The sequence below is a fragment of the Podarcis vaucheri genome (assembly GCF_965113315.1).
Source record: "Podarcis vaucheri genome assembly, chromosome: 4".
Classification (NCBI taxonomy): Eukaryota; Metazoa; Chordata; class Lepidosauria; order Squamata; family Lacertidae; genus Podarcis; species Podarcis vaucheri.
In genome coordinates, this window is record NC_138762.1 from 36732318 (window position 1) to 36748662 (window position 16345).

Here is a 16345-nt window from a genome sequence, read left to right on the forward strand (position 1 = left end):
GAAGAAAGGTTGTATCCAAGCTGCTGTTCCACTAATGCAAGAGACAGATGCTAAGACAATGGAACTTTTCCCCACCCTTGCAGGCTCTCTGTGCAGCCTCAAAAATCTGCTCCAGATCCACTCCAATTTGTCTTCCAACTCTACAATGTGATTCTAGGAATAACGATTTGTACCCGGCTCCTCTAGCCAAACTCTGGGCAAATATAATCCGATTAAAATACAATTCAATTTTAACAGCGCTTTTAAATTACAGGACGCAGCAGTCTCGTACATTTAATTTAATTCTAACGGGGAGTGTGCTTAGCGCACTTCCCTTCCCTGCTCCCAAATTGCGAGCGCTTTCCGCTCCTCACGTTGCTTCCTAGTGACCTGAAGGCGTCGAAGGGACCCCGCCCCAGATTCTCCCAGGAAACCAACCCACCCCGAGCCCCAGGCCCTTGCCCGGGAGGAGCAAAGAACCGCAGCAGGCCAGGCAAGAGAGGCAGGAGACAGGCGCCGAGGCCAGACCGCAGTGCGGGGAGTGCACCGCCCCGCACAGCGAGGATGCAGCAAAGATAAGATACGCTGCTGCTCGCCAGATGCCAGTCTCCCTGCGCGCGCGCAGGAGCCGAGGCAAGGCGGGCAGGTGTCCAACGCGCCAAGCCAGCAAAAGGAACCTCGCCGCCCGCCGCGGTCGGGGCTGGGCGGACGACTTTCCTCCCGGGCGCGAGGAGGGGAGCGCGTCGCTATCTGCCAGCGACCCCCGCGAAGCAGCGGGCGGAGGCGGCGCCGGCGCTTCGTGAGGAATTCCCCTTTCCGCGGTGGTCTCGCCCGCCGAACCCTCCTCCGAGCGGAGGGCAGCCAATGGGCAGCTGCTGAGCACCCGAAAGAGGAGGTGGGCGACGCGGGAGGGGAGGCTTCCCTCGCAGTCGCCTCCCGTCGCTCAGGAGGGTCGGAGGGGCTGGGTCGCCGCGAGGCACGAGGGCCCTGGTGAGTGGGGAGCCGAGTCGCCCCGGCGCGGGAGGCTCTTCCTATTTGGGGATGGGTGGGGGGTGTCGCGAAGGACTCAGAGCTGCTGTGACCCCGAAGCCTCTCTTGCTCGGGGCTCTCTATTTCACGAGGGAAGAGCGCTCTGCGTATGCTCTCCGAGGGGTTCCTTCGCTTGCTAAGGAGGGTCGGTTTCTGCTCGCTGACTGAGCTTGGAGGGGAAGGGAGTCCCTGCATGGGAGAAGCTTGAGTCCAGCGTCGGTGTAACATATTCGGCCCAGCGGCGCGGGAAGGGAAGGAGGCACTTTATCACTTCGGGCGGGACCGTTAGTCGGGCTGCAGCGTTACGATTTCTTGAAAGCTTTATAGCCCTATCCCAAGGTGCCAGCTTTATATAGCAAATAGATCATCTTTTTTTTTTTATTACCCTCCCGTCATTCCTGCAAGAGAGTGCTTCCCTCCCCCTCCCTTGTTATTGTCTTACTGACATTTCCAGATAACATCTAAAATAGTAGGAACTTGCAGTGCATTAAAATGAAGAAGGAAAGGAATTGATGCGATGACTTGGCTAAAGCTTCATGGCTGAGCTGGGATTTGAACCTGATAACTGAAGGTTCAGCGATATATGGCTGCAGGTTCTCTCTTTCCCCTGAGTTCACCTTTTCTGTTTTAGATCTTGTTGACGCGCAAAGGATTTTTTGTACAGCTTCTGGAATTTGATCTATTCCTTCACAAGTTCTTGAATGGTCTAGGGCACCTTCCAAGGGAATCACTTATTGGATCCACTCACACCTTTCTGTTTTGCCCTTTCACGTAGGCCTTTTGGGGGTCCTGGGGTCTTTAGCTCTTCCTCTATGCTACCCCCTCCTAGCAGCTGTAACCCATAAGGCTGTGGTGGTGGTGGGATGCAGAGGGTATGTGTATACTGTACTTGTTGCAGACCCTGTTTTTTTTTAATGTCCCCAGGTGGATACACAAAGATTGTAAAGAGGATTCTAAAGGTTTGGGGGCTATAGTACTCTTCATTTTATATCAGCTTCTAAATCCTGGCTAAGGAAGACCCTGAGAGAATCTTGCTTGATCTAGCCCAGTGTCTCTTTCCCACAGCTGTCACTCAGATGCCTATGAGAGGCTCACCAAGCAGAGTATGAGGGCTATAGCTGTCCTTCCACAGCAATTAGTATTCAGAGCCATGGTGTCTCTGGTGCTGGAGGTAGTAAAAAAAGAAGAAGGTAAAGGACCCCATGAGGGTTAAGTGCAGTCAAAGGCGACTATGGGGTGTGGCACTCATCTCGCTTTCAGGCCGAGGGAGTTGGCATTTGTCCACAGACAGCTTTTCGGGTCATGTGGCCAGCCTGACTAAACTGCTTCTGGCACAACTGGACACTGTGATGAGTGCCAGAGCGCACAGAAACAATGTTTACCTTCCTGCAGCAGCGGTACCTATTTACTTGCACTGGCGTGCTTTCAAATTGCTAGGTTGGCAGGAGCTGGGATAGAGCAATGGGAGCTCACTCCATCACGGGGATTCAAACTACCAACCTTCTGATCAGCAAGCCCAAGAGGCTCAATAGTTTAGACCACAGCGCCACCCATGTGGAGGTAGTATAGCTATGATGGTGAGGAGTTGCTGATAGCCTTCATGAGTTTGTCCAGCCCCCTTTAAAACCACCTAAACTAGGGGTCATCACCAGATCTTGTGGTAGTGAATGCCATGGTATAACTGTGTGTGTGCTTCAGTACTTCATTTTGGCTGTCCTGAATCCCTCACTTTTCAGCTTCATAAGAAAGGGAGAAAACCTCATGTCTCTCCACTATCTCCACACCTTGAGTAATTTTCTACACCTTTATTATGACCCCTACCCTACCCTTTTCCCACTCGCTCTATCCCCTTATCAGTTTGGCTGCATCTTTTAAAAGTCTGCAAAATCTCTTTTTTTGAAATACAGCAACCAGAACTGTAAATGGTATTCCAAGTGTGGTCGCACCATAGATTTGGATAAAGGCATTATGATATTTGCAGTTCTGTTTTTGATCCCTTTGCTAATGATCTCTCACAGGGAAATTGCGTTTTTCATAGCTGGCACATACTGTCTTTGCATTTCATGGTAAGCCATAGTTTATTGCTTACGGTGATTGAATAAAACCTATGATGAAGAACCTATAGTATCTGAGTAAGAATAGTAAAGCATGTGGGGTCCAGCTATGGCATCATTTGGACTTGTTTTCAGAAACCTGCCAGCCTGGGTAGATTTGGCCACTCCTTTTTACGCTGGATCTTGCAAATTCTGACTAGAATCTGTAGCTCTGGGGTTCACTGAAGAGTTGTTGTTTTTTCCTGCTAGCAGATCCTAATTATTTATTTCTACTCCAAATTAGGAACTGCATTTAGATAGAGCTCTTAGAATGCTATATCCCAAGAGCAGGTCTGAGGACCCCACATCAAACGCTTTATATGGGGCTCTTTCTAGCTTCAGCCTCATTCTTCAGACTGCTAATTTAACTGGCATTTTAGGCATGCAGAGTTGTTATTGAACATGCAGAACTATCCCATTTGGATTCCCACAGAGTTAAAGGCATCCAAAACTATAATTATTATTATTATTATTATTTATTATTATTTATACCCCGCCCATCTGGCTGGGTTTCCCCAGCCACTCTGGGCGGCTTCCAAAAGAATATTAAAATACTATGATACATCAAACATTAAAAGCTTCCCTAAACAGGGCTGCCTTCAGATGTCTTCTAAAAGTCTGGTAGTTGTTGTTCTCTTTGACATCTGGTGGGAGGTAGTTCCCCAGGGAGGGCGCCACTACCGAGAAGGCCCTCTGCCTGGTTCCCTATAAACTATAGGCAATTCAGAAAAGAAACCCGCCGAAAAGATTGTTTTTAATTTCTCTCTGCTAGTTCTGTACTGATGGTAGTTTGCTAGTTGGAACTTAGAAAGTTACTAGGGGTTGGATCCATGAAAATTTATGAACTTAAGTAGTCAGTGGGATTACTTCATGGAGTAGCCATAAGGCAATATCTGTACGTGGTTCTCAGTATTCACACACAACTAGATCAGAACCATGGTAGAATATGAAAATCCACATACAGTTACTAGCCTAATAACTTCAGAGTCCAAGGGGACATAGCAAGTTGGAGGTTTCTGAATCCGCCTCCAAGGAAAAGTCTTGGCTTCTCCCCCACCCCCACCCCCACCCAACAAGCACTTTGAGAATTGGAATTTTGCTTTAAGACCTGAGGCCTTTGAGGGTGGAGTGTTTAGTATCACTTGCTAATTTGAAACCCACCCATGGGAAAGTTAGGTTTACTGATTGGCTCCAAATCTGGGGTTCCCAAATTGTGGTTGGCAGTTAGATGCTCCTGGCTACTTGTGATTTGTAAAAATGCAATTAAAAACAACAGAACATCTAACACGGTGCATTACAATTGCTACAACAGGCAGAAGAAAAAAATTAAGTGAGCCATCCTCATAAATATTTATGTGGGACACAGGCTGTTCGTATGTGGAAACCACTGCTCTAAATAAACCAGACATGTTTTAAAGGGTGGGGGCAGAGGAGGGAGCATGTTCCAATAAAAGGGTTTTGCCACAGTGAAAACCCTATCTGCCTCTCGATGATAGTAGAAAGTAGGTCATGTTGTCTGAGTGCAGGAGGCCCCTGTGGAAAGATTCCACTAAGTGGTCTTTAAGACAGACTGGCCTTGCACTATTTGACATAAATCTGAAGCAAGGCATTATGTGTTTTGCAGGAGGGAAGAAGAAGAAAGCCAGCTGCAGATGGAACAAATAGCACCTGTAGTGGCGTGCTGTTCCTGGCTACCTTTGTTTTTGTTCTTGCACAGCAGTTTGAACACATCTCTATAACCAAGAGTGCCTGGATCTGAAATGATCACCCTCCTTGGACCTTGCAGCTTGTTTATTCATACAAATAAAACAGTAGGATTTCCCCTTTTACTCTTATTAATCTATTCTCAAGCATGTGTTCCCCCTTATAATGTGGAGTCATCTTTCAGAATTTCATATGATCTCTGTAATCCCTTTATATAATCTTAACACGTGGTCTCTGCACTGCAGGAGCACGGATTATTTTTAAATATGTATCTGTGTGGCCATGTTCTGCTTCATAGCATTAATTTTCTAAGTGCTTACTGTGTTATTAGGATTCGCTAGCTAATTAGAATTCATTCTCTTACATAATGGAATGAAGTGAAAGCACATTAACAGAAACCCATCCTTACTGGAATAGTTAACAAAATGCAGCTTGTTTCATAATGTGTCCCTGGAATAGTTTTCTGGAGCATAAACAGGAATAATTGAATCAATTTACAGACCCGGAAAGAAGGCAAAGGTCAATGGAAGCAGCAGCCTTCGGATGATCATTGTTAAATATTCAGTGCCGTATAATGCAAGCACCGACTGAGTCTTAAAACTGCAAAGTTTATTCAGAGTAAGTCTCTCTCTTTTAATTTATTTATTTCAGTATATTCTTAAATAGAATTTCACAACCATCCTCCTCTGAGTAGATTCTGTATTGCCTAGCTAGCAATATATTGTATGTGCTGGGCTGCATTACCAACTGTAGTGTTCAGAAAGAACCGAGAGAGGAAAAAGAATAATTCAGTTTAGCATTAGGATGTTTCCTAAATTAAATCTAGGATCTTGAAATTCATGTAGCTTTCTTAAAACAGGAGATTTCAAAGTGATGCTGAAAGGCTAAGAATTGCGTGCTGTTGGCCATCCATTAGCTGAGCTGTACTGACGTTCTAGTATGCTCACAGATATTATAACTGCTCTGGCAAACTCAGCAATTAGTTTATTGCCTGTTTAGCTACAGAAAGGGAAGTGAAATGTTAGTTTGAGTCTTAACACATCTTCCGATAGGGCTTAAGGACAAGAGAAGCTATCAGCAGGGAGGTGGAAAAGAAGAAATGGGGATTTCAGGCAGTTGGGAAGTGCAGGGAAGATGGATGAGAAGAAGGCTGAGGTGTAGAGCATTGGGCTGAGGGAAAACTGTGAAAAGAGTGAAGAAAAGGAGGAAATAAAAATAGGTCTTCGGGTATTATGTCTGTATACTGTAAACCACTTGCTGAATTAGCGGCTTTCTAGAGAAGAAATATCCCACCCCTGTCATGGACAAAGGCACCATAGGGTGGAATGGAGAGGCCCTTAATCTGGTAGTGTGCTCAGGACTGCTGTACTCTGAAAAAACCCATTCAGGTAAATGAATAAATTTCACTGGGGATTGGTTACAGATAACAAATTCTGGTGCAAGACTTATTATCTGTTTGTTTTACTATTGGTGTAGCCAAAAGCAGCATTGAAAAGGTATCTGTAATGCTAAAGAGCCATTCTGCCTCAGGTGAGATATGATGAGGATTTGCCATGCCATTATCTGTTTTTCTTTCCGGTTCCTTTTTAAAAAAAATTAATTGCTTAATTTATGCTTCTAACGCTCCTAAATGTCATGTGGGAAACCCATTTTTTATTACTTTAGCTGTATTTTAAGATCTAACTGGAAGCTTTTAAAAATGCATTTGCAGGAAGAGGAAATGCAGCAGAAACCTCCGGATGAGATTTCCTGTGTAATACTGAGTAACAATGACACTGGCGCCTGTGGGATATGGGCAACATGGCAGCATCTTACGTGGGTGAGAGAGAGATGAAGGGATCATGTGGCCCAATTTTTCCAAAATACAGATTTTGTGCCTCATTCTGGCAGTGTTGGCGATTCTGGCTTTACTACACAACTTTTACGAATTAGAGGTGAGTGACTCACCTCCTTCTGGGGCAGGGCAAGTAAGTTGGGCAGCATTCTTCCTGTTCACCAGAGCTTTCCCCATGCCAGATTATATACATGTGACTGCACCGTATTTTCTTCTTAGGTACATCGTGAAAAGGGCATACCAATAAAATAGCATGGAAGGGTGGGGGTAGGGTGGGAGGAATGTCTATGACAGGAATGTGGCCCTCAGCAGGGGGGGGGTGGAGTTCCTCAGCCCTGTGTTAAAAGATGGAAGAAGGATTTAGACCTATATCCAAAAAAACCTGGATTGTGTTCATTTTGGAATGTGCTCTTTCATACCTTAATTTTACATCTGTCTGTAGTAGAGAGCTATCCTTTAAACTCTGGTACACAGGTAGCAGCACAAACTGACTTGCATGTGCAACATGTGCAATATATCACTGGGAAATGCATGGCAGAGTGTGGTCGTATTTATTGTTGCTGCGATTGCCCCAGGCATCAGTGATTTTCGAATATAATATTAGTCCACTTCTTAAAAAAAAAACACCTTGATCCATCTTTATCACCAGAGGCTCTGGTGGCCTCAGTAGCTTGGAGTACCAGCTGTTTTGCCAGCCACAGCCATTCCTGGACAGTGATAGATAGCCATGTAATCTGTGTGCTAGTCACCTTCCATGGGAAATTTGCTTGGAGATGGTTTGGAAGCTGCAGCTTATGTGGAATACAGCTGTCAGGGTCTTCACTGATTTAACCAGGTGAAATCCTATTACAGTACGGTATGTTGATTCTGAAGGGTTTGCACTGGTTGCTTATATACTACTTTGTCAATTCAATATCTTGCCCTTAACTTTGAAAGCCCTAAATGAGTTGGGGCCTTCTTTTTGGGCCCCTCCTGTTTTTGTTTTTTAAAAAGGCTTACAAATAGTTAAAACAAGCATCTCATGCAGAGTTTTATTATCATTAAAAAACCATCCAGCTGAACTCCCAGTATTTCTTCCATTTGAAAATTCTACTGTATTAGAGCCTCATCTTGGGCAGAACTTTCTACACTATTTTTTATTTATTAAAATATTTATGAACTCCTCTGTGTTGGTAGTATACAATAATAAAGGAATTTTTGAACACCCAAAGCCACAAAAACGTAAAGGAAGTATCCCTAAATTTTACTTAGAGTAAACCTACTGAATTTTAACGAACCTAAGCAATTCACATATATTAATTGCAATGTGTCTTCTCTAAGTAGGGCTAACACTGAATACAACCCCTAATAACCATGTTCAGCATAAAATCTTCAATAATGCCAACAAACAGGTCAGATACTGAACTACCCTCAACATGCCCAAATGCCTAAGTAAAAAGCCAGGTTTTAAATTGACACCATACTATAGCCAACATGGTTGCCTGCCAGGCGCCTATGACGGGCAGGACATTCCAGGGCATCACAATGGAATACTTTCTCATGCACATCTGCATCATGCAACCCCATGTATTCTTGCAGTTTAATGGGAACTCTCTACATTCAGAAGGTCCCAAATTCAGTCCACAGCAGCTCCAGGTACTGCTGGGAAATACCTCCTGATCTGAAATACTCCAGCCCTGCTGTCAGTCACTGTACACCATGCTGAGCTTGACGGCTCAAGGGTCTGACTCTCTGTATGAGGAAGCTTGTTACATTTTGCTGTTCTGGGGATCTTTATTATCATGCTTTTTGTTGGCTGCAAACCGCTTGTGTAGCCCATGAGTGGTATATAAACGCTGTTAGAAAGAACACTTCAAATCTCTTTATTTGCGCTGTGAATAGGCCTGCTTCTAATAGCTTCCTTCTATTGCAGAATCTGAACGAAGCAGGTTTAAAGTGGTTGGTAGAAGATGATGACCAACAGCCATCGTTACAGATGACTAAAATACCCAGAAAGCTGTACTGTGGATATGAGCGCCAAGTCTTGTCCAAGAGAGAACAAGGGGAAGAGGAGTCCTTATTTGCTGCTATACAGTGGCCCAAACCTCCGGAGGACAAAACCCCATTTGTGAGGAGCACTGACCCCTCCCATAGCAACTTTGTGATCCTGAACACCCGTACACATTTCAAGGTTGGCGATCAGCTGGAGGTGCTGGTCCACATGAAAGACTATGAAGGCAAGCCAAAGCGTTACGGTGGGGACTACCTTCAGACAAGAATCCACTCTGCTCACCTGAAGGCTGGAGCCACAGGAAGAGTTGTAGATTACCAGAATGGATCTTACAGAGTTTTTTTCACTTTACTCTGGCCAGGGGAGGTCACAGTATCTGTGGCGCTGGTCCACCCTAGCGAAGGGATCCAAGTACTTCAGCGTTTGCGAGAAGAGAGACCAGACAGGGTCTATTTTAAAAGCCTATTCAAATCAGGGAGAATTTCAGAAACGACTGTGTGCAATGTCTGTTTGCCAGGAGATATGCCGGTGTGTAACTTTACGGATCTTTACACCGGTGAGCCATGGTTTTGCTACAAGCCAAGAAAGCTCTCTTGTGCCACGAGGATCAGCCATTACAAAGGGGGGTATCAAAAGGGCCTTCTGACCTCAGAAGAGAGTCGCCTTTTCCAAAGGTACATGCTCTCTCATACCCCACTGTTGCTTCTGTTTGGGACTGATTTATGTTGGTTCTCTGATATTTTCATTTCATTTTAAATTACTTGTATTGTTGAGGAAGGGTCCATAGTTTTCAGGGACCCCTTACCTTGGGACCTCTGTCCAATATGTATATTGGGACCAATATGTATGTCAATATGTACAGTCAAACCTCGGTTGCCAAAAGTAATCCATTCCAGAAGACTTCCGAAACGTTCGACAACCGAGGTGCAGCTTCTGATTGGTTTGGTTGCAAGAGTTTCTTGCACTCAAGTGGAAGCCGCGTCGGATGTTCGGGTTCCGGGTTGACTTCCAGGTTTTTGGTATTCAGGAGCTGAAACATTAAAAAACAGAGCCATTCAAGAACTGAGGTTTGACTGTATATGTTCTGGCCATAACCCCTAGTAATATATACATTTTGCAGAGAAGAGTTACCATTGGTATATTAATGGCACAGTTAAGCCCTCTTTTGACTGTGGATGTGCATCTCTATGTAGGGATTTCCTACATATGTTGACTGCGATAATTTAATGTGCCAGAACTGTTTTTAAAAAAGCCAAGTTGGGATCAGGTCCACAACAAACAGGGAGAGGAATTTTACCTGTTTCATCCTCTTGCTGCAATCCTCCCTTTTGCGTCCGGAGGGAAGATTCCATTTATACCAGTTGGAGTTTCCCTCCAAGTGTAAATAGCAACTTTTAAAAATTGGGGTGGGGGATTTTTTGTCAAGACCACAGCAAGATGGGAAATGGTTAAACTCTCCCTCCTAGCCTTCCATGACCCCAATCCTGAATGCCTCCCCCTTTTTTTTTGTTTTTAAAAAGCAGTCACATTAAATTCAATAACACATTTCACAGACCTGTAATTCACCACCTGTGTTCCTCAAAGTGTAATAAGCTGAAGTTTGAGGAATAGGGAAAGAGGCTGGAGAGGGGGGAGGGATCCCTGTATTCTGCGTTGTAGTCCACATACACCCACCCACTTGCAAATAAGACTTCTGGGGACACTGTGTGCCTGAACTAATAATAGCTGGGGAATCTACATTGACATGCAGAGCTAAAATCAAAAGAGGAGTGTTATAACTATGACAGTGATGTACCAGTTTGGCCTTGGGCATTTGACCTTAGGCAAATGTGACTTTTTATCACTGAATTTTGTTTTGTTTTGTTTTTGTTTATTTAGTGATGTGAATATCAAAGTGCCAATATCCTCCAGTGGCCCTGATACTGTGCTCGTAAGGCCCTTAAGGCATGCAGGTAAAGTTAAACATTTGAAAGACTTTGTTTCAAACCACAAAAAGCCTTAATTTTTTTTTTTACACCACAAAAGTCTTTTGCACATGTTAGATTTAATCAGAGGAAACTGCGAATGCATCCGGCAAGTGACAGTTTGATTCAGTGTGGCAATGTATTGCTGATCAGAAGCTGTGGGAGAATTTTTATTAGTGGCAGTAACATATCACTTTAGAGTGAAAAGTGCTTCGTGTACATTATCTTGGTAATTCTTCCAACAATCCTGTACTGTAGGTCCGAATTGTTACCCTTACGCTGCTGATGAGGAGGCTGAGTGAATCATGACTTTGTGGCTGAAATGAGTTTTGAACCAAGGACTGCCAAGCATACATTATTGACAACAATGTTAAACGCAAGCACTCAGTGCCTACCAAATTAAAGTTGATAAACACCAACTGAGCCATATGGATTTGCTCAGACGTCATGTTAAGTTCCCGTGCTTTTGTGGTGCACCTACGTAAATTTAAGAATCCGTTGTTTTTGTAAAAAGTCACAAAATGGTACCGGTCATGAGGAAAGTATGTAGCTCCTTACAAATGATCTCCATGCGCATGAGCCAGTACAGTGGTACCTCGGTTTAAGAACAGTCCGCTTTAAGAACGTTTCGGTTTACAAACTCTGCAAAACTGGATATAGTGTCCCGATGTGAGAACTTTACCTCAGTCTAAGAAAAGAATCCAAATGGTGGAAGGGCACCGGTGGCGGGAGGCCTCATTAGGGAAAGCGAGCCTTGGTTTAAGAACAGTTTCGGTTTAAGAACAGACTTCCAGAACAGATTAAGTTCGTGAACCAATGTACCACTGTAGTTGCCTTTTCACTCCCCACAACCATGATTTGCATTAGGCATGCAGGTGGAAAGGAATACTGGATTATCCTAGCAACAAAATATCGATCACAATCCAACAGAAAAGTGAGTGCTGTGTGCTTTAGTTTCCATTTGACTGTGGCCATTGATTGCTGGAGAAATGCAATCTACCTACAACAAAAATACTTCCTTGAAGAAAGATATCTAGCATCTCCATGATAGGCAAGTAATAACAGCTTATTCTCTCTCTTGCACACACACATGCTTGGAAAAGCCTTGGGTCTCTGAAATTTGGGGGATTCACCTGCAGATAAAAGGATTTGTCTACCAAAGTGAATGTCATTGATTGCTTTGCAAAATATGGAAACTTAGTACAGTGTGCTTATTAAATCTCAGTTATTAAATGTTTTCAAACTTCATGAACTTAAATTACCAGCATTTTAGCAGGCTTGATGTTATGCTCCAATTTGATTTACTTATATAATTATAACACATGACTCTTCAGTTCTAACTAGCAATTCAAAATTCTTTTTCAGAGATGGACAATCTGGAAAGATCTCAAAGCCCTGATGTATTTCCTTCTGGTTACTATTATGAAGATGAATGGCGAGCAAGAACACAGTGGATTCAGCATTTTAACAAGTCATCAGATATTACCGAATGTTTACAAGGGAAACTTATCCACTTGTTTGGAGACTCTACAATCAGGCAGTGGTTTGAATATCTGACAACATTTGTTCCAGGTCACTATTTTTGCCTTGCCTTTGCAGGTGTTTCAAATATATATACAGAAATATGAGAAAATGTTAATGCTTATACTCTTGATGTAGAGATTGTGGGATATCGGCCATCACTTTGTAAGTGATTTTAATTTCGCTGATTGTGTTTCTGGGATTTGGAAGAGCTAGAACTGCAAAGTTTTGGCATTTACTTTAAATCTCTCTTAATTCTGTGTCACCCTAAGAGTTGGTTAAGAATGCCCTTTTCATGTGCCTCAGGATTACTCTTTCAAGCCTCACCCCTCCCTCACCAAAATGGTTCTTTTTAGGAAATAAAGTGCCCTTCTCTTTCTTACGGCATATGTTAATAGTGGTGGGAGAGCTATTGCTAAAGAAAAGAAAAAAATAGGAGAAACAGTAATAATGGGATGGACATGTGAAAATACACACATTTATGCTTGCATTGGTAGTGAGGAATCCAGGACTGAGCCAAAAGTCTTATAGAAGAGATGGATATTTGAGCAGCGATGGAAAAGAATAGAGTTCTGCAACATTACCGGATGATCTAATAGGGAATATGCATGTCTCTCTGTGTGTGATTTGCAAAGGAGAAGTTGAGAGGTGATGCAAGGGCATGGAAAGATTTCTGAAGGAGTTGTTTGTTAAGGGTGTAGAAAGCGATGGGATAACAGCGTTGGATGTGGAATGTAGGAATGAAAAATCACGGGAGACGAGAGAGGCAGGTGTAACATGAGGCGTCTGTCAGGGCGGGCCCTGGGAGCCTATTTTATTGAATATTGCAAGCATTGCCACAGGTGGGCCTGTGGCTGATTGGTTGATACATACACACAGAAACTTGTGATTGGTTAACATAAGTACAAGGTGGGGATTACATGTGAGAGGTGGGATTTACATATGATCATTTATCACTGATACATTAAAGGCTGAGAATCGGAGCTAGAACTAGACAGGCATGAAGCCTCCTAATTAAATTGTAACTAGAGATTAATATGGCACAAACAATTACTAATAACATGAAACAATATAACAATCAAGTTCTGTAGATGTGGTCAGCTAGGCATGAAGAGCAGGTACAGTTTGTTTTCCATGAGCTTAGGATGTCTGTTACTAATGATTGATCATAGCATGAGACAATGTAATAATCAAGTTCTGTAGATGTGGTCAGCTAGGCATGAAGAGCAGGTTCGTACAGTGTGTGCAAAAGCAGGGAAAAGCCTACAAGCAAGATTTCTAAAGCAAGAGAAAAGAGGAGCAAGGCTTCCCCATAATGGAGCAGTTTTGTGCAGAAAGAGACTAACAGTTATGTGCAGAAAGAAGACTTCCCTTTATCTCCCCCTTTCTTTTCTTGTTAGCAAGGCGTTTTGGGTAAATAAGGCAAAAATATTTCGGGATTAGTGGTGTGCCAGCGAATGCCCAAAATAAGTTCGCCAGGGTCGATGGGACAAAAATATTTCGGGATACGTGGTCTGCCAGCGTATGCCCAAAATAAATCCGTCCAGGATCGATGGGACAAGAATATTTCGGGGGAATTGGATGACCTGAGCAGGGCAACTCTACCATTAGCAGCAGTTGTTGGGGTAGTTGTCGGCTATTCCTCCTGAGCCCCCAGTTGCTCCCCTCTGGGAGGACAGAACTGTGTAAGCCTGTCTTGGGCCCCTAAAGTAAGCTGCTGCTTCAGATAGAATGGAGGATGCAATACTTTTGAAAGTAAGATTCACTTGCAAGTCCAATCAGTTTTTTTTATATTGACCGGGTGGCGAGTGCTTGCATGTGCCATTTTGTCATTTTCCTCAGGCAGCAAAACGTTGTGCTCCAGCTCTGGGTTCGATTGACAAGAAGTCAAATTACCTTGGTTGCAGAGCTGTGGACAGAGATAGGATAGCTCAGGAGTAGCACAGGAAAGGCAGGAGGAAAGAGGCGATAACACAGGTGGGGGATGAACAGGAAGTGATTTTGTGATGTAGTGAAAGGAAGGGGTAGATTTTTGGAAACAGTGTATAGCAAGAAAAGGTAATGATTTGGTGGCAGATTAAATAAGGGGAACAAAAGAGAGGCACCAACCCTGAGCACAGGGCCAAATGAGGGTTACCTGTTTAGATGGTTCAATTAATGTAACAGACTTTCCTTTCTGCAATGAAGGCGTTTCTAGTTGAGTATATTTGTCAAACACTGTTTTAAGATATGGGCCCAGTTCATTACTGCAGGCTTCACGAAGCTGGGAGCGAGTCAGGCTGAATGCTGTTCCTCGACCCTTTTCTCCTTCCTCACACCTTTTCTTGGTTTTATTAGCTGACATTAGGGCAATTCAGACTCAATGCAAGGCATTATCTTTTGGCCAAAGTGCACTGGGATGGGTAAGAGGAGAAGCATTTGACCCTGATGCTTCTTCCTGGCTTCATATTGATCCTCCAAGCTGTGCCAGTTGAAATGGTTGGAATTGATACTCATGAAAACTATTGTGTGTTTGCTTTCCCCCCCTGTCCTGTGTGAATGTTATATAGAGGACCCTAACAATTATTGTTTTCCTTTACAGAGAGTTGCAACAGGCAGTCACTCGGTGATTCTTTTTTGTTTGCTTGTTTGTTTCAGATCTCGTGGAATTAAACCTTGGCAGCCCTAAAAATGTTGGGCCCTTCATGGCTGTGGACTCGGTGCATAACATCCTACTAAACTTCCGCTGCCACGGGCCCCCTATTCGCTTCTCCACCGTGTTTAGCAGTGAGCTGCATTACATTGCCAACGAACTGAATCGCATTGTAGGCGGGAGGAACACTGTGATAGCCATAACTATTTGGTCTCACTTCAGCACTTTCCCTGTAGAAGTGTACATCAGGAGACTGAGGAACATTCGCAAGTCCATCGTACGGCTTCTGGATCGGAGTCCCAAGACACGGATAGTCATCAAAACTGCCAACGTTCAGGAGCTGGGGCCGGAGGTTAGCCTTTTCAACAGCGACTGGTATTCGTATCAGCTTGACACAATCATGAGGAAGATGTTCTCAGGAATTGGAGTGCACTTTGTGGATGCTTGGGAGATGTCGCTGGCACACCATTTGCCGCACAAATTGCACCCAGAAGATGTTATTGTCAAAAACCAGTTAGATGCTTTCTTGTCTTTTGTGTGTCCGGTGGAAACGCACTACAGCCTCGTAAAAGGAATCCATAATCAATTGTGGTCTCTGTTTCTGTAGTTCACTTACGGACACGTTCTGCACTAGTTGTTTGTTGCTGATTTGGGGTGCCCCTAGCCTGCATCTGATTCTCCAAGCCTGCACTGTAGCATACATAATTCATACTTGGAATGTCTGGGGACTGGTTGTTTTAATTTTTAAAAAAGTAAGACTATATGTGTGGATACCTCTTTACAATGCACACCTGAGAATGAAGGTGTCCACAACTCCACTTGCCATTCTCACTACAATAAATGTTCTGCCACCATCTGGTAAGATAATGAAAGTATTCGCAGCAGCAGACGCCTCCTTCAGCTTGGAGCTAGGGAGAGAGGCCACAGCACAATGCCAGAGCACATGTTCGAGATACTGAAAATTCCAGGTTCAGTTGTCAACATTTTCATAATAATAATAATAATAATAATAATAATAATAATAATAATAATAATTTATTTATACCCCATCCATCTGGCTGGGCTTCCCCAGCCACTCTGGGCGGCTTCCAAAAAAATACTAAAACACTGCAATACATCATACATTAAAAGCTTCCCTAAACAGAGCTGCCTTCAGATGTCTTCTAAAAATCTGGTAGTTGTTGTTCTCTTTGACATCTGGTGGGAGGGCCTTCCACTACCGAGAAGGCCCTCTGCCTGGTCCCCTGTAACTTCGCTTCTCTCAGTGAGGGAACCGCCAGAAGGCCCTCGGAGCTGGACCTCAGTGTCCAGGTTGAACGATGGGAGTAGAGATGCTCCTTCAGATATACTGGTTAAAAGAATGCCGTGAATGTCTGGCTTGTGGGTCCCCCTGTATTACTATTGTTATAAATTTATTCATACCCCTGATGGGACTCAAGGCAACTTACAGGTATATATAGATATGGACCTGCCAAAAGCAGGAAGACAACAAACTGGTTGGCCACTGTGAGAACAGGGTGATGGACTAAATGGCCATTTGGCTAGCTCCAGCAGAGTTTTTCTCACGTAGCAGAGCTGGAAGAAAACCTTTCCTGAGAC

The 16345-nt window shown here is 43.8% G+C and overlaps 2 protein-coding genes across 2 annotated transcripts in view; one reads left to right on the top strand and one right to left on the bottom strand.

Annotated features, from left to right (window-relative positions):
- RPL24 (ribosomal protein L24) overlaps positions 1 to 16345 on the bottom strand; it is a gene marked incomplete at its 5' end in the record, with an annotated part of 401376 nt that overhangs the window by 22902 nt on the left and 362129 nt on the right. The gene's annotated exons all lie outside the window — the stretch shown is intronic.
- NXPE3 (neurexophilin and PC-esterase domain family member 3) lies at positions 853 to 15432 on the top strand. Its single transcript, XM_082219744.1, has 8 exons — positions 853 to 969; positions 4726 to 4912; positions 5306 to 5423; positions 6517 to 6739; positions 8552 to 9303; positions 10508 to 10581; positions 11959 to 12165; positions 14752 to 15432. The coding sequence occupies exons 4-8, from the start codon at positions 6647 to 6649 to the stop codon at positions 15351 to 15353; spliced, it is 1728 nt and encodes a 575-aa protein (XP_082075870.1). The 5' UTR covers positions 853 to 969; positions 4726 to 4912; positions 5306 to 5423; positions 6517 to 6646; the 3' UTR covers positions 15354 to 15432.

Bases quoted from the DNA above. Each gene is read 5' to 3' on its own strand.
- NXPE3 (XM_082219744.1), top strand. From the start codon at position 6,647: ATGTGGCCCAATTTTTCCAAAATACAGATTTTGTGCCTCATTCTGGCA. The intron at 9,304-10,507 runs GTACATGCTCTC...TTGTTTATTTAG, and splicing joins GAGAGTCGCCTTTTCCAAAG to TGATGTGAATATCAAAGTGC. The intron at 10,582-11,958 runs GTAAAGTTAAAC...ATTCTTTTTCAG, and splicing joins AAGGCCCTTAAGGCATGCAG to AGATGGACAATCTGGAAAGA.